Source organism: Ptychodera flava, chromosome 7 (genome assembly GCF_041260155.1).
Source record: "Ptychodera flava strain L36383 chromosome 7, AS_Pfla_20210202, whole genome shotgun sequence".
Lineage (NCBI taxonomy): Eukaryota > Metazoa > Hemichordata > Enteropneusta > Ptychoderidae > Ptychodera > Ptychodera flava.
Window position 1 is genome coordinate 33,900,724 of NC_091934.1, and position 21,835 is coordinate 33,922,558.

The following is a 21,835-nucleotide window of genomic DNA, read 5'->3' on the forward strand; positions in this document are numbered from 1 at the left end:
TGATAATGTGATCATGTTGTTTTGACCTGTTCATCCCAATTCCCAGTAAACAGGTCCATTCTCACTATTGATAACAATAGATTTTGGCCAAACCATTATACTGAAACGGTTAACCCTCCCCATTGCTCTGTACACAAATATTGCTTCACCAAAGTCAATGAAAAAACTGGGATGTATATCACATTAAGGTGGCAAAAACTGTATATTTTGATATTTTGCAAGTTCTTTTTCACCATCAGAGTGTTAAGTTTTAGGACAATTACTTTTACCGGTACATCAAAAACGGGCAAAATAACTCCAAAAATTTGGTTATGTCATAACCGGATAAGATTAACCCTTTGAGTGCTGTAATTGTTCCCACCAAAATTTGAGTGCAACATTTTTACCAATTTTTAGCTCCGCTGTCAGCGACACGGAGCTTATCAAATAGGTTGATTTGCCGTCGTCGTCGTCCGTCGTCCGTCGTCCGTCGTCCGTCGTCGTCGTCGTCGTCGTCGTCCGTCAACAATTGCCTTCTCCTCTGAAACCGCAAGTCCAATTGCTTTGAAATTTTATATGCGGTTCACTTGGGGTGACCTCACTTAAGTTTGTTCAAATCGTGGTGAAATTTGCATATTTGTATTTTTGGGGCATTTTTTGGTGTTTTTGGTAAAAAAATCTTCTTTTCTCAAACCGCTTGTCCGATTGCTTTGAAATTTAATATGCAGTTTACTTATGGTGACTTCAGTCAGATTTCTTCAAATCGTGGTGAAATTTGCATATTTGTATTTTTAAGGCAATTTTTGTCATTTTTGGTAAAAAAATCTTTAAAAATCTTCTTCTTCAAAACTACCGGTCAGATAGCTTTGAAATTTGGTACATATGTCCCTAGGGATGATCTATTTAAGATTTGTTCAAATTGTGAAGAAATATGCAAATTTGCATTTTTAAGGCAATTTTTGCCATTTTTGGTCAAAAAATGTATTTCTCAAAAAGTACTGGTCTGATAGTTTTGAAATTTGGTATACAGGTTTCTATAGATGCACTTAGTAATATATATTGAATTTCTGATGAAATCTGTAATTTGTATTTTTGGGCAATTTTTGCCATTTTTGGTCAAAAAATGTGTATTGCCAAAACTACTCATCTGATAGCTTTGAAATTTGGTATAGAGGTTCCTACACATGAACTAAATGATATGTATTGAAATTATGATGAAATCTGCAATTTTGTATTTTTGGGGCAATTTTTGCCATTTTTGGTCAAAAAATGTGTATTTCCAAAAGTACTCATCTGATAGCTTTGCAATTTAGTATACAGGTTCCTACAGATCACCTTAATGATATTTGTAGAAATTATGATGAAATCTGCGATTTTGTAATTTTGGGGCAATTTTTGCTATTTTTGGTCAAAAAACGTGTTTCTCAAAAAGTACTGGTCTGATAGCTTTGAAATTTGGTATACAGGTTCCTACAGATGAGCTAAGTAATATATTTATTAATTTCTCCTGAAATCTGTAATTTTGTATTTTTGGGGCAATTTTTGCAATTTTAGGTCAAAAAATGTGTATTTCAACAACTGCTCATCTGATAGCTTTGAAATTTGGTATACAGGTTTCCATAGATGAACTACATGATATTTATTGAAATAATGATGAAATCTGCAATTTTGAATTTTGTGGCAATTTTTCCCATTTTTGGTCAAAATATGTGTTTCTCAAAAGTACTGGTCTAACAGCTTTGAAATTTGGTATACAGGTTTCTATAGATGAACTCAATTTGATCTTTTGAAATTATGATGAAATCTGCAATTTTTATTTTGGGGGGGCAATTGTTGCCATTTTTGGTCAGAAAATTTTATTCTCAAAACACTATTCATCAGATAGCTTTGGTTGACATGTTCCTAGGGATGATCCGATGTGATATATTCAAAGTATGATGAAATCTTCAATTGTGTATTTTTGCAGCTTATTTTAGCCACTTTTTTCTGGCCACTGCATTGAGCTATCAAAGATTTCCTCCTTCTTCATCAACATGTGTCAAAAATAGTTATTCTCTACATAAACACAGCGGAGCTATATCGGCCGCTAGGTCGCTTGTTATGAATTTTTCTTTAATTTTTTGATAATTTTGGACCAAATGGACATCACCTTTCATTGGGTACAGTTCGTTATCAAAATTTTGACAAAAATCTGAAAAACATTGACTGGAATATATTTTCTAAAGGTGTCAAAAATCGACTTTAGCGCTCAAAGGGTTGTCACTCTCCTTTGTTCTTTTTCAGGTAGCACTGTGGACAATGAGCTGTGAGAGACAGACACACAAGCTCCGTAAAGCATTTTTCAAATCCATCCTACGACAAGAGATTGGCTGGTTCGACAAGCACCAAAGTGGAGAACTGACAACAAGACTTTCAGAGTATGTATACCAGTATATGTGTACCAATGTATGACTTTTGTATTACCATAATAAGTGTATAAAGCAATGCTTATATGTGACTCAACTGGAATAAATCCAATTGTCACCAGTTGAACATGTCATTCTGTTGTCAGTATTATAATATTTTTATCACTAATATCATCTTGTTGGTCTAAATACATGATTTTATCGATAGTAGCCAAAATGTTTCAGTACTACTGGTCAATTTCATCATGTGATCGACCTTATAGACAATTTTTTTCAAAATTTTTTACAATATTTTCCAGGTCTGCTGCTTTTGTTAACTCATGTTTAAGCTGGAGATTTAGAGGAAGTAAAAAATAAGTTATTTAAAGTGGCACTCCCACTTTGTAACATTTTTAAAACACATTTTTTAATGCCAACGGTCGATATTTGACATGGCGACTGCGCGCGGATCGCGAGATACTGATAAAAACATGTCCTCACAATAGTGAAAGTTTGAATTCTGGTGGCCCACCTAATTTCAGTTTCCGAAGATTGTCGATTAAGCTTTGGAGAGCGAGTCTACGCTGACGCCATAGTACCACTCGTGTCGGTAATCGGTCATGGCCCGTGGGAGAAAGCCGAGTCTTACTGACTCGGCGAAAAAACGAAAAACATTTGCTGATTCCACCAGAATTCGCATAGGTGACTAGCACTGTTACGTGTGATTAATGCATAGGGGCCGCCACGTGGTATGCATAGACGCATATCACGCGGCAGCCGCTATGTATCGAACCATACGTAACTTTGTGGCAGACGACAAAATGTAGTCATCAGAGGCGGCTAATATTTTACACGTAAAAAAACTGATATCTATGTGGTATTGGTTAAAAATATAATACAATTGATTGAGAATAATGAAAAAGACAAAAACTAAGGAGAATTTAAAAAAAAACTTGCCTGAGGTAAAGGCATAATGCTGTATACGTATATAAAGTCTTTGCAGAGGGAGGTAAATTAATTACGTCATTCAAACTTATTATTGACTACCTAGAATATCATCAATCAGCACAACAACGAACTTTCAGGGGATTTCGGGTCATAATCAGAAACGATCATAAAACTTCAGGATGTGAAAATACGCTTGGCAAATGACATGTTTTTATCGATATCTCACGATCTGCGTGCAGTCGCCACGTCCAATATCGACCGTTGGCATTAAAAAAATGTGTTTTAAAAATGTTACAAAGTGGGAGTGCCACTTTGATTTGTTCTCTCAAATAGTGTCTAGGGGAGACCACCTTAATGCAATGTAAATTTAACAAAATCTGTTATAAACAGCAACTTAAAAAAAATCACAAACCAACATACTTAAATGGGAAGTTACAGGTCCATGGGCGCACAATAGGGGGATTACTGATGACACTGCCATTTGCATACACTGGCTGGGAGTTTTTGAATTCTCATAGCATTGCTTTGATTGTATGATGAATTTGAATAATCATGATGGGCACTTTCGTGACATATGCAAAGAGGGGTCAAATGGTCGTACAGGGAACACATTTTGAAAGATATGTGTGCTCCTACAAAAAAACAGAACATTTTTTTCAGTTTATTTTCAACTCAGGTTTAGTTGCTAGATATTCAGAGACATCATATGCAAGATTCAATGACAATGAACTGAAACATGGCAAAATTATGGGATTCTGGGACCAAACACGGCGCGCCTAATCATTATGAGCGTGGCTTTTTTTACATGTGCATACATTTACATTTTTATAGGGGAAGTTCCTGTTTAATAGATGAGACACGGACGCGCTTAATATCACATACATATTCTGATTCAATTCTTCTTTCCACACAGTGACTTGGAACAGGTGCGTACTGGTATCGGCGACAAGTTTTGCCTGATGATTCAGTTCACATCGGCCTTTCTCTGCGGCTTTGCGATCGCGTTCTCAAAGAGTTGGAAACTGTCACTGGTGATGATGTCAATGACGCCACTTCTGGCTATAGCAGCAGCTGTAATGGGCAAAGTAAGTATAGATTATTCTAATCATAATTGTGTACGTGTCTCAGAACAAAAAGTTTTCGCTCTTCTCAAATGTACATGTACCTCCTGAAACCTTCATCTTTCTCTTCCAGGAGTCTCTTTGCGTAGTTGGGAGTAGAGAAACCAATTTATCCAAATTTTACTGATGTTTGAAAATAAAAACGGCTCCCATACCATGTGGTAACACTACCGAAAAAAATGACAATTTCAATTTCACAAAAATGGAACGCTTACAAATTTCATTTCTCCATGAGCTTCAGAGCAAGCCCATACAAACAGCAATCCAGCGAAGTACAGTATTGTGGAGATTTGAGAGTCTGCATAAGGTTCCCAAGGCGGATAAACCTAGCGTTAAAATGGCAGACGTTTCTCTGAAAATTCTGAATTCAGTATCTTCTATTATTTTCACAAAAATTCAATCTGTGTGGTTTATGAGTGTCAACGAGTGCAAAATGGTCTTTCCTGTGGTAACAAAATCGATCAGATCAAGCATTGCATTTTTCTGGGTGATTTTTTTTCCCAGGTCATTGCATCATTTGCAACGAGGGAACAAGAGGCGTACGCTCAAGCCGGAAGCGTTGCAGAGGAAGTACTCTCATGTATCCGTACTGTAACATGTTTTAATGGACAAGCCAAAGAATGTGAACGGTAAATAAATCTGTTCAGAAATAATTTGACTCTTAATTTTTTGGGAGGGGCCTTCAATTTAAAGCTCATTGAGTAAGAAAAAGTTTTGCTGTCTTGAAAAAACCCCAGTGTAGTTGAATAGGACTTTACTGCATGGCTTTTTTCCTACATTTTGTTCACAAATTTTGTAAAATATTCTTTGGGGACAGATATTCAGACTCTAAAACTTTTACAATTCTTTTCTGATATACCACATGTGGGGGTTCATTTTAAAGCTCTTGGTGTAAGAAAACTTTTCACTGGCTTAGTTTTTTGAAATTCGAAAATTTTGTTTTTCTCTATAGAGTTAACACAGGGATGGCGGCCATTTTGAATTTCAAATATCAGTAAATCTTGGGTTATTTGTACCAAAATTTGCCCAGTGACCCCCTGATTTTTATTCTTGATTTTGAAAGAGAATGGTTGAAAGATTCCTTAAGGAAAGTTTGATCAAAAGTTAAAGTCTTTCACTTTCGTGGCGCAATACATACTACCTTAAGTGGAAACAGCTAAGTAAAACTTGTGTGTGAAAAAATTGTTTGCGTGTTCATGTATTTCTGAATAGCTTACCCACTTACCCGTCAAAAGTATGAGTGGACGCAACACGAATAACTTAAGCACACTGGCTCAGGTTATTTGCATCTGATCATGCAAAGTTACTATAATGTTATTGTGGTCGTGTTTTGGGGTTTTTTCTTTAAAGGTATGAGCATGAATTGGAAACTGCAAAAACACTGGGAATAAGAAAGTCATTTACGACCGGTGTTAGTATGGGAGTTACAATGCTTGTCATATTCAGTGCATACGCCTTGGCATTCTGGTAAGTACAAGTTGGCTTGTCTGTCTGTCCATGTCAGAGAGAAAAGCTCTGTCTCTCTTTGGTTTCAGATCTGATCACTCAAAGATATTGCAACTGGAAGAGAGCATTAATGAAAAGATCCAGAATGGAAAGTTTAAAACACTACCGATTTTCTTTTCTTGAATTTTTTTATGTGAATTGCTCCATTGTAAGTGACTGGAAAATTAGCATCACAGGCCAACAAGTCAACTACAAGAAATGTGTCAGTAAAGTTTCAAACTTTTATTGAACTCTCTCTTTAGTAATTGAAGGTGTTCAAAAGTGGAGCACAAAGTTCACTTTTTCATAAACATGCATAGTAGATACTGTTTCATAATCATGGTAAAAATTGGCTGTGATTTTACCGGCCAAGTGCTAAAAAAATTAACCAAATTTAACAAGAAATTATAAGCATTTACACAAAGAAATGCTGAAGACACAAGGCAGCATTTAGCTGTTGCTTTTATTTAGTGAGATACATGTATTTTCAGAAAGAAGGGTTGAGGGCGCTTGTCCAAGACTTTGAAGACCTCTGCATGACTTGAGGCAAAGCATTGCTTGCCACAAAACAGCTTTCAGAAGATAGCATATGTGGTTTATTACTGCATATTGCCCTCGTTAGTATTGAAAATTTCTCGCATTTTTAGACCATCACTGTTGATGTGCAATGTGGCAAGTGATTTATTTGAGTTCTCTGACCACAGGTATGGTCCCACTTTGGTGTCTGATGGCGAGTTAACCGGTGGCGAAGTTCTTACCGTCTTCTTCTGCGTCATGATTGGTTCATTTTCCATCGGCAACATCGGCCCAAACCTTCAGTTTGTGGCCACGGCCAAGGGAGCGGCTGGTACACTGATAAAGATTATTGACAATGTGAGTATAGCAATGGAGCATTGTAAATAACTTTGCATTTGCTTTGCAGTCCACACCAATTGTTTAAACCACATCATCCGTGTTAACTTCAAACGGCAATTTTCTGCACTGTAAAGAAGTAGACATTATTGTACCCGAATAACAGGTGTTTGCATATATGTTTACCATACATCTGAAATAGATCAGTTTCATTAAATTTTAGCGCAATAAAATATTTGTAAGTGTATATATAAGTCACTCAAGGGCTGGAAATGGAGGTACCAGGAGCAATTGTTTGGGTATCTGATAAGTTCAATGTAACGGACTCACTGTCGGAGGATGGTGAGTTTGAGACTAACAAGGTGTTGTGCCCCTAGCAAGGCACTTTATTCCTCATTGCTCCATTGGATAATAGGTACACCTAGTGGGTGCCTCTTCCTAGAATTGGGCTTTTTCCTGTTGGATGATGGATTGAATATAAAAACACTACTTTTTACCTTTATCGGATTTAGGTACCGAGCATAGACTCCGATGCAGAAGAAGGGGAAAGGCTGACAGAAGTGAGAGGCCATATAGAATTTGATAGTGTTGATTTTGCCTATCCAACAAGAGAAAATGTCACAGTAAGTGTTCCTTTCGCCTCATTTAACCCTTTGCACTCTGACCCCCTGTTACCCTATGACATCACGCGGACATTTTTGTCCGAGCCGGGTTCAAAGGGTTAACATATCTGAATATATTAGCATCACTCATTTGAAGGTATGATAGCTGCTGATGGTTGAAAAATATATTTATTTATCACAGATTTTACTCTTGCTTTCGTTTTCAGGTTTTGCAAAATTTCTGCATCACCGCTCAGCCTGGTCAGACAGTGGCATTGGTCGGTGCAAGTGGATGTGGCAAGTCCACAGTTGTCAATCTTCTGCTTAGATTCTACGACACTCTCGCTGGCTCTGTGAGTAAAAGTCCTTGCTTGTAATAAAAACAATTTCATTTTTAGCTCATATTTGGTTTTGTATATATAAATACCAAAAAGAGCTTATATGATGAGTCTTTGGCATCTGTATGTCTGTATATTTGTGGGTATGTATGTGCGGATGTATGTCCGTCACACACAAAGGCTCCCATACCGCCAGAGCTACCATCTCAGTATTTGGTGTACAGGTAGATGCAGGGGTTGAGATGTGAATTTGTTCAAATGAACACATCAGTGTCAAAAATGTGCGAATGAGGTAAGAAAAAGGGAAATCCTCCAAATGTGCAGGAGTGATGGCATGCCAGTAAGAAACAGGCCAACTCCACTGATCTTGAGTCATTTCCTGTCATTGTTTATGAACTGTTACATATTAACAGCCCTGCTGAAACCATAGACAGTAGAGGGGGGAAGACCGTCTACAGTCTAACTAAGAGGGGCTTGTTTCTGCTATGCATGTTGCTAAAGTTGACCTTAAGTACCTAAAGTTTCAGACCTTAATTACTTTTGTCATTCTTGTTTTTCTGGTTTAAATATTTCTTGTTGTTTTTCTGGTTGTACTGTGCAGAAATCATTGTCATAACATCAACGTAGAATTTTCCTCCACTGAACAGACAGAAACAACATTTATTGTTGATCATTGGTAACCCATACTGGTATATACCAATTCTGATCAAATTTGAGCGACACCGTATAATTGCGGTATTTTTTTTATCTCCATACGCATCAACAGAATAGTGATGAAATTGACAGGACAAATTATGTATTTTCAAACGATGTAATTATTTCTAACACAAAATGATGAGATTACATTCAAACAACAATGTTGACAGTTTGAATGTCTGTCTTGAACCCACCCATGATACTCAGACAGCCGCGCAGGAAGTGTCATTACAAGATTACTGAATTTCAATGAACATTTGTGTATCGTTATTCTTAAGATCCACATCGATGGCCATGACATACGATCTCTCAATATCCGAAGTCTTCGTCAGTTGATCGGAGTAGTGAGCCAGGAACCTGTTCTGTTTGGCTACACCATCAAGGAAAACATCTCCCTAGGCCATCTGGATGCCACTGATGCTGAGATCATACAGGCAGCCAAGAACGCCAATGCTCACGACTTCATTACCAGTTTACCCCAGGTACTGTACATCTACGTTTTTTTGTCAAAGCAATGCATATACCGGTAGATTCGAATGCTGACAGACATATATGGATATGTAAAACTGAAGTCAAGTGAAAATTCTATTATTTGATCTTGAAATCAGTGAATTTACTGTAAATCCAGATAAAGACAAACGCCCATCACCGGTCTGAATATTGATACTTATTGTGAAATGTCATAATTATACATTGCATAAATGAATCGATTTGTCTATGATATATACAGTTATTGCGGCGATCTTCAGCATTACCATTGAAAGCCAATGTTCACGAGAGTTCAAACTTGCTATATACCCCTGTACATTCTGCTATTGATATCACTTATTGCTCCAACTCATCAGGGTTATGACACACTGGTTGGTGAGAGGGGTGCCCAGTTATCTGGAGGACAAAAACAGAGAGTTGCAATAGCCAGGGCATTGGTCAGAGACCCTAAGATACTGCTCCTTGATGAAGCGACATCAGCTTTGGACAGCGAAAGTGAAAAAGTGGTACAGGCTGCTTTAGATAAAGTAAGTGTACTCGTAATTTAATTCCCTTTACCCCTCCTTGTGATTATTGTCCCCTATGACAAAATGGTACAGGCTGCTTTGGATAAAGTAAGTTAGTGCTATTTCATTCCCATTACCCCTCCGTATGATTTTTGTTCCCCTATAACAAAATGGTATAGGCTGCTTTGGATAAAGTAGGTTAGTGCTATTTCATTCACTGTACCCCTCCTGTTGACGCTCTCCTCTGCTGTTGTAGAAAGTGGACTGATCCATATAAATCAGAATTGGAGAGTATTAAAGATGCAGATAGGGCGAGCTTGATGTTATGGCTGCTTTGAAGAGTTGCTGTTTATCTTATTGGATGAGCAAAGTTTAACCCTTTGAGCACCAAAGTCAATTTTTGTCACCTTTACAAAATATACCCCTGTCAATTTTTTCCAATTTTTGCCAAAATTTTGATAAAAAACTGTAGCCAATGAAATGTGATGTCCACTTTGTTCAAAATTATTGAAAAATTACAGGGAAAATTCATAAATAATGGTAAAATGTTGCACTAAAATTTTGGTGGCAAAAATTATGGCACTCAAAGGGTTAATAACCTTTTTCTGTATGTAAAAGTATTACTGCTGTAAAATGCGATGGATATCTTTTGCTTACAAACAAGCAGGACATGTAAATAGATATTATTATCTCTATCTGCTGTCAGGCTCTTCAAGGACGTACAACCATAGTGATCGCCCATCGCCTCTCAACCATTCAGAATGCAGACCTTATCATCGCCATGGAGAATGGCGAGGTCAAAGAGCAAGGAACCCACGCTGAGTTGATGAAACATGATGGCGTCTACAAACAGCTTGTTATGTTACAGATGGTGGCTGGAGAGGACGGCAGTGGTGGACAGTTTGGTAAGTTGGAAAACGAGTAAATGACGTCTAGCTGCTGTGACATCAGAGTCTACTCTACATTGTGGTTCTGTCGATTTATACCTGGCAGTTTTTTTGCTAAAGTTATTGCAATAGTTATCACAATTTGAAGCCAGTATATTTTAATAAGAGGTATGTCCTGACAGATTAACATCCATGAGTTTTGTGATTGACTTTACCAGTACCGGTACTACAAGTTTAACCTTTTGAGTGCCAAAGTCAATTTTAGTCACCTTTATAAAGTATAACCCAATCAATTTTTTTCAAAGTCAATTTTAGTCACCTTTATAAAGTATAACCCAATCATTTTTTTCCAGATATTTCCCAAAATTTTGATAAAAAACTGTAGCCATTGAAAAGTTATGTGCAGTTTTTCCAAAACTATCAAAAGAATTACAGAAAACTTGACAAAAATTGGTAAAATGTTGCAGTAAAATTTTGGTGGGAAAAATTATAGCAAGAGCTCAAAGCGTCGAATATTACATACAAAATGTTATGACAAAATTTTGACTTGTATTAGCATATTACATAATGCTTATTATGTCTCTTATATTCCGTTTCTTAGCCAGTGAAATAGCGCTGACTGATGAAGAGATTGTTCGCTTGAAACGCCAGTCTTCGTTGAAACGACAGGACTCCTTGAAAAGACAAAAATCAGTTAAAGACGACAAAAAGAAGGAAGAAATTGAGGTACTTTCTTTAAGAATTTTCCCTGCAATTTTTAATCTACAGTTTATTAAAATAATATTTTACAGGCATAATATTTCTTTTCTTATGAATGAAAGAGAACAGCAGCATTTCAAAACAGATTTTTATTAGCTCCTCAATGTACTAGAATTGGGTTGGTTATTATACCATGTTCACAAACAAGACTGTAAGATGATAATAGAAGTATCTCTGAAAATTTTAATGTCATTTGGAACTTATCAGTCACACTGTGAAGGAACGTAGCATTGCTAAGGAACAAAACCAAATCTTCCCAAAGTCATTGATACAAACATTAACCATCTAGCTCTAACAACAATTTAAAGGTATACTGTCACCTGTTCCAATTTTGCCACAGTTATCATGGAAAGAGAAAATCTAACCAATCACAGATTTTAAGCGGGTGGCCGCTTTTTAAAAAAAGTGCCCTCACATGGGTATTTTAATACCAATACCCCTTTCATCATATTAGGCATATTTAGATTACAGGTGACTGTATACCTTTAAGGGTTTGTTAGATACACAGTAACATAGATGTGTAAGTAGTATCCCTCTAGAGGCTAAGAAGGATTTTCTGTTTGGGGGAATTATTTTGTCATTTCTTCACATAAAATGGCAACCAATGCTTGGTTTATTTGAAATCATAACATCAGATTTCTTTATTGCCCTGTGGTGAGAAGTTTTACTGGAGAATCACGTTTTTCCAGTTTACCCACATATTAATAATTACAGCACTTTCCCAACTAACGGTGACTGCTAAGTCGCACGTTTTGACCTGTTGGACAGTACTATGTCTGCTAATAAGGACCAACATTACAAGTTGCCAAAGGCAATCAAGAACACTTATTATTGATGAAACCACCATGGCTTATTTCCGAAGGTGACATTCAAAGGAGGGCAGACTGGCCTACATCACATAGTCACTTTTTATGAGAAAAATTGAAGCTACTGTAACCTGTGTAGGTCCTAAGGATCACAATGGCCAGTTTTCATCATAAGATGACTTGCTGGTGCAAGGTACATGTACATGTGGCCTGTTTTTCTGTCTGATAATGGCTCGGCTAGTCCTTGTATCGTGAATGTATTTGTTTTACTGTATATCCCTATGTACCCTGTTGGAGATGACACAGGGCAGAGGCAGCCCATGTGGTTATGATCAACCACTAAAAAGCACATGTTTGATAATGTTTTCAATTCTAATATATCTATTCTTTCAAGGTTGGAGAGGAAAAACTAGAGGTGAGCCAATACTACAGAGAACTGTATATGGAATCATAATTGCATGTGTAGCACGTACATGAATATAGCACTGTCCCAGTAGAAATATATTTAGATAAGGAACACATAATTTGTTGATGAGAAAGCACCTGCAACATTTTTATGATCTTTTAACTTGTCTTGCTTGGTGAGAATTATGATTTCTTGCTCAGCAAATTACATCAAGTCGATCTGGTATATATTTACGTTCGTTGTGGAAAAACTCATCAAAATATAAATTCATCCTAATAGAAATATCTTAGAATACATATGTCATACAGTAATTAAAAAAGGTTTTAAAAGAATGTTTAGAAGTTGCACCTGTATCCCTTTGTTGTACTATAGCTGGTTATTCTTTCAAAATCATTTTAAGCCTTTTCCATATTGTCTGTGTTTGGGTATCTACTTACCGTAAAAACCCTATCCATTCGACCCGAAAAACTTAATTACGATTTTGAATTATTGAATTGTTAGAAAAGTAACAAAGCCAAAGTAATTTTAGTGGTGGAATTATTAGGGATTTCAACTTTTTTGACAATTCATTACCATTTTCGTTGACTGAAACATATAAAGGTGACTTTCCTGAAGTTTGGACTCAGACATTCTCTGCTGTACATCGTATTGTTGTGGGTACATGTATTTTATCGAAAAGAAAATGTTCAAAAAAGCTTGTCATGATTGGTTGGTCAAATTGTTACAGGTTGAGAAAGTCCCAATTTCCGTCTGTGGTTGAACTGATAAGGGTAAAAGACAATTATGTTTTGAGAAAAAAAATAGGGTGGCCAAATTAATAGAGTGGTCAAATTAATAGGGTTTTTACGGTACACAATTAACATAAACTCTTCCGTCTCCCATTGGATTTTAATATTTTTAAACACTGTGAATTCTACTTTATCTTTTCCTGTCTTTTTTCTCTCTCTCTTCTGACTAACGACACCTGTAAAGTTACATTACTCTGTTGTGGAACTTTTTGAGAATATTATCGGATACTAACAATATTTAACGTCATAATTTGACCTTTTAAGTATGTATCTATCTTATGAAAATTGATAAAAGATTTATTATATTTTCAGAGAAGTTTGTTGTTCAAATATCTTTTGAGTTTTTAATTGGTTAGATGAAATATTTGTTACTGTGAACTGAGCTAGTGAACACAAACTACAGCACTGTGCAACACTTACAGTCTACCTGCTGTAGACCTAATTGTTAATACCGTTCTCAGTGATAACAAATGTTTGAAGTGCATCATCTCAAAATTGAAAATAATCAGTGAATTTGTGAGTTCCCAGATTGGCACTCAGAAACCATCATTTTTCTTGCTGTACCATTTCTATGCATAATTATGAGGTCAAGTATATGCAAATATGTGACATGATCTAACCAAATGTATAGGAGAAAAGGTGAAATTATTTGTGTGACATTCAGATTGGCATTTTTATCACTATATTCTGTCTTCTATTTTCCCCCTTTAAACCAAGGTTTTCACCCTGATATAAATTTGGTATGGCTGGTAACAGAGTAAAGTGGTCCTGTCACAGTGTTTTTGCTAAGGTTGGGGAATATTGGTAAATGATTTTGGAACCCTGGTAACATTGCTGCTGTCCCCTAATCTGATTGCATCGATATACCAAGGGGAACCCTGGTGTAATGACTGGGAAACCCTGGTAACAGTTCGTTACCACTCTAAATTTAGAGGTTCGTTTGCGCAATCGCAGATTGGATGACCTCGGTGAACTTTGATATGCGCATGCGTATTCAATCCCACAATGCATCAAACAGATTACAGTGGGAATCTATGTACGTAGGTGTTGCCTACGTTATCTGACGCGGAAATGGACGATGACCGGCCACAGTGCAGCCGGGTAACGAATTACAGTCAACTCGCACCTTTCCCAACCTGCCCAGAACCAACTTGCCCAATTCCAACTCGCCCGATACCAACTTGCCCGATTCCAACTCGCCCGATGCCAAGTTGCTCGTTGTTTTAGATGTAGTTGTAGATTCCATGTACGCAAACCCGATGGCCCGAGGCCAGCTAGCTCTGCCCATGTGGTGGGAGGCCGTATAACGCCGGTAACTCACAGCCCTGCCATGCAGAGCTAGAGGCCAGCTATTTTCATGCCGAGCCAGTAACTCGTAAAAGATGGTCCTACTGTTCCTAAAGACATGAGCCAGTAACTGCAGTAACTTTCCCTATACGTAAAGAAACCGAACGAAATTTTTTCTTTCAAGAGATTTGCAAAACATGAAATTCGCAAATAAAAACTTTTCCGCGTTGGTACATATTTCAAGCCCTAGCCGCACCTATGGTTCTCAATGTTAGAAATATTTGTTGTAGGCTGTTTTAAGAAATGAAACTTTTTTTTTACGTACCAAGTACTCATAAAAATTGCAAAATAGTATCGGGCGAGTTGGCATCGGGCGAGTCGGTATCGGGCGAGTTGGAATTGGACGAGTTGGAATCGGGCGAGTTGGTTCTGGGCGGGTTGGAAAAGGTGCGAGTTGACTGGTACCCGGTAGGCTAATAATGCCGGGACCGATCACTTAGCGAAGGTAAATAGGTTGTTTACACACCAATTTCAAGCTGATTTAGACCTCAATGTTCGCTTTGCCATACATTTTCGTCCGTGTTCATAACTGAGTGCCCATTCATTGGTAAATTCCCGGGGACAATTCATTGGTATTATCACTGTATGTACTATAATGATGAAGTTTCGGAATGCGAATTAAGTTGAACTTGAAGGCGACGTGCAAAGTAACTGATTTCACTCCATGCCCAATGTGTCTAGGTCGGTTCTGAATGTGTGACATACACGTGCTTGACTAACAGCAGTGTATCTGTATTAAAACCTGTATCTCGAGCATGCTGAAGCTTAACATATTTACGATGTGGTTTAACAAAGGGACAGTGGAAAGTACGAAGTCAATGTCAACCCCTACCCACGTACTACCCTAGTGTGGGGTATTTGGAAATACAATGTAATCTTATGAAGTTTGATAAATGCCTCAACCCCGGGAAAGATAACTTGGAAACATTCAGTCAATAAACATAGCTCTTTATCAAAAATCTGCACTTCCAAAGTCTTTGAACCATCCACAGTTCGGCGATCATCAATTTCGCTGGCTTGACCAGGCTAAACGAATACAATTTGGAAGGGTAACCGATTTTCAAAAATGTCCCCCAACGTCCCCCATCAACGTAGCTCAATGAAACTGCCATCCTTTGTTCATCTATATTTATCGATTGAATAACTTGAATGACATTGCTCACAAACACATAAGTACGCAAAAATGGGACATTTTTGAACTGCAGGTGCTTGACCTGTCACTGCCGATACTGAAAACATTGAGGTCACGATCGCACTACGTCAAACAGAAAGCTCGAAAAGTTGGCAAATTACGACATCATGCTCTCTTGCTGCCATGATGTTGTAGTGAGGTTAGTCACGAGGTTAACCACGACCGAATTTTTCCTAACTTGGCCTTGCATAGCGTTAAAACAAAGGCTGAAATTAGCCGATGTCCCAAACCAGACACGAAGACTTCGAAGTCAGTGACGTAATCGAGTTGAGATCTGGGCATGCACAGTCGTTCGAAAACGACCCTCCAAATTTAGAGTGGCAACGAACTGGGTAACATTTACCTGCGTACCGCCCTTAGCAAAAACACTGTCATATAAAGTAGTTTTTTTGAAAAAGTAAGAAAGAAAATATGCACTGATGGGAGGAGGTCTTTTTTGTTTATTAATGATTATTGTTTTGACGCTTTCATTTACTGTACTTTTTCCAGGAGGAAGTTGAACCAGCCAAGTATTTCCGGATTTTGAGTTTGAATTCCCCGGAATGGTACTATATTGTTGTTGGTTGTTTCTGGGCAACTGTGGCTGGTGTTACGTTCCCTATATGGGCTATCTTCTTCAGTGAAGTTGTGAACGTAAGATTTGTACCATTGTTTAGCCTTTTGAATGCTGTAATTTTTTCCAGCCAAAATTTTAGTGCAACTTTTACCAATTTTTGTGAATTTTTCTGTAATATTTTTGATAATTTTAGACCAAATGGGCATCTTATTTCATTGGCTACAGTTTTTAGTCCCCACGGACACCGTCCGCGGTGGACTTATAGGTTTGGTCATGTCCGTGCGTCCATGCGTGCGTCCGTACGTCCATGCATCCATTCACGCAGATATCTCATACGCCTGGAGCGATTTCATTCAAACTTGGTACAAGGATTATTATCTATGCCATACATATGCACGTCGATTTGTTTTACGATCCGATCCAATATGGTCATCTGGCAGCCATTTTGTTTCCTGTATTTGATGTCGGTGCGTATGTTCACGCAAATGTCTCAGTGATGCTAGGAGCGATTCCATTCAAACTTAGTACATAGATTACTCTATATGTTATACATATGCACATTAAAATGGCTGCGTGGCGGCCATTTTGTTTCCTATATTCGACGACTGTGCGTTCGTTCACGTTAATTTCTCAGCGATGCCGAGAGCGATTGCATTGAAAGTTGGTACCTATATTAATCCCTATCACATATATATGCACGCCGATTTTTGTAATGATTCAATCATAAATGGCTGTGTGACGGCCGTTTTCTTTCCTGTATTTGATATCCATCCACAGGGTCCCCAGATATGATCCACAGGTGTTCAAGGATGAAATTAATATTAATGTTGTGTCCATGCATAGGGGCTCATAAATGCAGATATCCGAGATATTCCTGTGCCAATTCTTTTCAAACTTGGTACAAGGATACTACACTATGGCATACATATGCAGGTTTATTTATATTGGTGTGGCATGCATAATTAGTTCTAATTTGCATAATTCGAGATTAGAGCGCTGTTTCTGGTACAACTGTGCCAAATTTGATGAAACTTTGTGCAGATGTTTTTAGTCCCCACCGACACCGTCCGGGGGACTTATAGGTTTGGTCATGTCTGTGCGTGCGTGCGTGCGTGCGTGCGTCCGTCCGTCCATTCACGCAGATATCTCAGAGATACCTGGAGCGATTTCATTCAAACTTGGTACAAGGATTACTTCATATGTCATACAGATGCACGTTGATTTGTTTTGTGATACGATCCAAAATGGCTGCCAGGCAGCCATTTTATTACGATTTTTTCATGTACAGAGCCACTACTCAGGCATGTTTCAACCGATTTTATTCAAAGTTGGTACAAGGACATTGACCTATGTCATAGATATGCGCTTCAATTTGTTTTGTGATACAATCCAATATGGCTGCCATGTGGCCATTTTAGTACAATTTTTTCATGTCCTGAACTACAACTCAGACATGTAGCAAGCGAATTTATTCAAAAGTATTTTTATCACAGACCTAATGAAGAGGACTCTATCCTCTCTGAGGACCTGTAATCAAAGTACCCATTAACAAGTGGGGACTGTGTCATCAACGATGACTTGTTTATCAAAATTTTGGCAAAAATCTGAAAAAAATTGACAGGGGTATTTTTTATAAAGGTGCCAAAAATTGACTTTGACGCGCAAAGGGTTAATGATCATGCCTTAAATATGCATGTGGCAGTTCCTATTGCATTCCATTAGGGGGCTTTGCAAAAGTTGGTACACTCTCTCATTAATATGCAATCATAAATAGTTGTCTGCAAAATTTAGATTTACTTTGTAGAAATTATATGCATTCAAGAACAGAGAAAGTGCAATAGGTAACTGCCAACAGTACAATTACATGAATGAACGCTAGAAAGACATAGTATTGGCTCGGACTACAAGCTACAGCAACAGCCACACATGTACACTGATAAAAATCTCTTAGTCCAGTCAATTTAGGGTTTAACCTAGGACTAATTGCAACAGAAATTATTTCTTCACCATGACCTTTGGAAAGGTCTCACTAATGACATATTAAAAGTATAGGAAAATCTAAGGGGTGCAAATTGGGTAAATTTGCATATTTTCAAATTAGCTATACATCGCCTGTAAAATGACTGCTATACTCACATTTGGGCATGTAAACTGAATTCAAGTGACTTTTTTCATTGCAACACAATTTAGTAAGGTTCAACAAGTTATTTTCTAAATGTCTCTACCAATAAATAGCTTGCAAATTAACTAATTTGCATACATTTGCAGTTTTCAATTATTTCAGACAAAATTGTCTAAGCTCATATATAAACAAATTGTTTCTCCATGAAATTGTTAAGGTTTCACAAGATTATCAATTCCATACCAAAAAAATATGAGGTTGACCTAATTTGCATGTTAATTATTTTAATACAAAAGGCCTCATTTGCATAATTGAATACAATATGACTACAATAGCTTCCATTCACATTTTCTGATTATTCAGAAATGCAATGAATAAAGAGAAGAGTTTCAGAGCATTACTGTTTAAAATAAAGGGAATCAGAATACTGTCTTTGGATATTCTTCTTTCTTTTACGACGTTAAGGTTATTCATGAAAAATCATTGAACGCGTTCAATTTTCTTGACATCCATTGTCAATAGTTCAGTCATTTTCTCCTACAACATGTTCGATTACGGTAAAGTTTTTGAAGGAATTTGTTATGCTTTTGGTCACTATTTTCAATGACGATGGAAATATTCGTTACTAATAAATGGTTCACCACACTTAAAAGTTGTGCCTGTGAATCATCTTTCTCATTATTGAACTATCATTAGTATAAATACGAACATCATTCATTATCATATCATAAATTTCTTCCTCTTCCTCCCTGCTCACATCTTCCTCTAGGTGGTTCATTTGTTTACAGCAAGAATCCTTTCGTTGACAACCGAAAGTCTAGATTTTGTTTTCTTCCGGGGTTATTGAGGCTGCTGCAGTTCATTGTAGAACCCATACGAATGGGGAAGGGCAACTCAATGAAAAGATGTGAAGCAAGGGATGATATAATTGTACCGCGTATCACATCAGATCTTAGATATGCAAGTATCACTCATGGGGCTGTTTATGTAATGGACTTTCCATTTGCAGATTATTATACTTTTGTATCATTGCCAATAAGATCGATCATTCAAGGAATTGACACTGCGGCCAATCTTAGGTGAGACTTCCATAAGTTTGAAAATACAAGATGACCAATTATGTGATAATTTGATGTCAAAAATTTGATATCTTAATTGATAAACTCGTTAACGGCAGCTTCTGCAATGCAAATGTGATGCAAATCACTTCACATTTTGGTTTTCTTGTTTTACGGTTATAAAAAATTAGAATAAGCAGCTAGACCATGTAAAATTATGATAAGTATCTAGATTTGCTTTTTCCAGACTGATTTAGATTATCATGTTTCAATTAACAGATTTTTTTCAGTTTTTCCTTAAATGCTATGGCTGTATACTGTAAGATCAGACAGGAAATCTCTTGCTTCAGTCCATTATATGACTTTATATTGTTGTCTTGTTTATATTGTTGTCTTCAAGAAATTTAAAAATTTGGAGAAGTGCAGTGTCCTTTGATTATCGTAATGTCTTTCAGCTGTTTAAGGAACATCTTTGCTTATCACATATTTCATGATCATTGGCAGTATAGTATAATAATTGTACCTCTATATCATCATGATCATTATGATTGTATTTCTATATCATTATTATCATAAATTTCTGTACATGACATTAACAGGCAAGTTGAACACAGTCGAAAGAATATCTGATTTACCAGGGACCACATAACCAGTGGTCTTTAATTACATTTTACCAACATTTAAAGTTACTGTAATACCGGTAACGATGAAAATAGAAGAAACCATTAGAGCTGAAACACAAATTTTCTCCAGCCTCCGTTAGTACAAAGCGTTGGTTATTTGGCCCGGCATTTTGGTATGCATTAAGATAATCCAAATCAGTCAGAAAGTTCCTGATATTATTGGCAGGTATATGGATTAAATTGTCGTGACATTATGCAAATTCTCTAGATAATTGAAACTAACTATATGAATCAATCATTGTTTAGTTTCACAGGGCTTTTCATTCTGTATACCCTATTAGTATATAAGCATTACAATGAGTTAAAAACACAGAAAATAAATAATCATGTCAATTTTTTTGTACCGAGCAAAATTTTCATTCAAGTTATAAAATGATCATCTTTCGATAGGAAGTACTTAAAGTAATAAATAATTCAAATAAGTAGTGTCTCTTAATGTAACTTCTCGATTTACTGATAATGTAATTAATTAAAATAAGTTGACGTCAATTTGAAAAATTAAAGAAAATTATTTTAATGATCATCATATAGGATTTATGCACATGAGGAATCGTTCAAAAATAAGTAAAAATATTTAGCAATGTTATTAAAAAATTCCAATCTCTCTTTACGATAGTGTATTACATTTCAAGTTTCAAGTATTACATGACGGGACGCTCGCATCTAAAAAACAGTACACTTTTTTGGGCTCTTTCTGCACTGATAATATGCAATCTAACATAGTTATATCAGATATAATCAGACATTACATAACGCTTAGTCAACAACTTCAGATACCAATAGCTTAGCCGGTACTACTTTATGCCAAGGTATTGTACAGTGAAGCGGCACAAACTCAATCTCGTGTAAACCTTGACAAGAGTATTATCATTTCAGGACATCGGAATTTGTTCCTACTTTTATTAATTTGAACTAACATATGGCTTGAAGTATATTTATAGGTCCTAATCTTTGAAAATTAGGGTATAATGTTCAAAGAAGATCAAGGCGAACGATTATCTGTATGAGTGAAGTGTGTAAGGCAGAGATGTCTTCCCTGTACACCCACTTAATCGCTATCTCTAATCACATATTGCAAACAGCTTACGAGATGACAAATAACTTTAATTAGGAGCTCCATACCCCTTCAAACCCCTATTTCAAGGGCTGAATGTGCATTGAATATGCACTGTTTTTTAGACGGAAACGTCCCATAATGACATGTAGAAGAATGTGGGCATTTCCTATAAAATCTTTTACAATTAGCCCTGTTGCACAATGTAGATTATATGAAACTTTGAATATACCTTTCCTTGGACTTTTTAAATATTTAAGATCACTAATTCATATTCCAATCAGAAAAAAGAATGACATGGTTGACTTATTTGGCTAATGCAAATAAGAAGTTTTTTATTGCTGTAAGATATATTTGAAAACATTGCCTAAACTAAAAACACAAAAATGATCTTACATAGCCATTACAATGTCAGTATCTCTTAAATCACTTTTGTAAATAGATTATCATCATTTGGGTAAATTAGCTGTCTTATGCACAACTTCATTAAACTTGGGGTATGTCATTTCTATGACCCTACTAATATTCACAATGGAGAAATAGTTCTAATGATCTCGCTTGTTTTTTAATATTATATATAGTCATTATAGGTCAAAGAAAGGGACAAGTAAAGTGGTAGGAGGGGCACATTGCAGTTATGTAAAATGAGGAATCTTAAATGATATGATGCATTGCCTACACAAAACAAATACATTAAATGATCAAATTGCTTGAATAAAATGTCATTTTGCTCAATATATTTTTAAGAAATCTATTAACAGCAACAGTTTTGTTCTC

General features: G+C 36.6%; 1 protein-coding gene across 2 annotated transcripts in view; it reads left to right on the forward strand.

The window, feature by feature from the left end:
• Nucleotides 1–21,835, forward strand: part of LOC139137357 (ATP-dependent translocase ABCB1-like) — a 43,082-nt gene that overhangs the window by 10,616 nt on the left and 10,631 nt on the right. The window contains exons 4-16 of one of the 2 annotated variants that reach the window (XM_070705406.1): nt 2,263–2,396; nt 4,225–4,396; nt 4,937–5,061; nt 5,783–5,899; nt 6,622–6,790; nt 7,282–7,392; nt 7,599–7,724; nt 8,684–8,887; nt 9,251–9,421; nt 10,107–10,305; nt 10,889–11,013; nt 12,247–12,267; nt 16,075–16,218. In XM_070705406.1, the coding sequence (XP_070561507.1) occupies nt 2,263–2,396; nt 4,225–4,396; nt 4,937–5,061; nt 5,783–5,899; nt 6,622–6,790; nt 7,282–7,392; nt 7,599–7,724; nt 8,684–8,887; nt 9,251–9,421; nt 10,107–10,305; nt 10,889–11,013; nt 12,247–12,267; nt 16,075–16,218 (1,818 nt within the window). The remainder of the gene's footprint in view (nt 1–2,262; nt 2,397–4,224; nt 4,397–4,936; nt 5,062–5,782; nt 5,900–6,621; nt 6,791–7,281; nt 7,393–7,598; nt 7,725–8,683; nt 8,888–9,250; nt 9,422–10,106; nt 10,306–10,888; nt 11,014–12,246; nt 12,268–16,074; nt 16,219–21,835) is intronic. The other variant, XM_070705407.1, reaches the window with a different exon arrangement.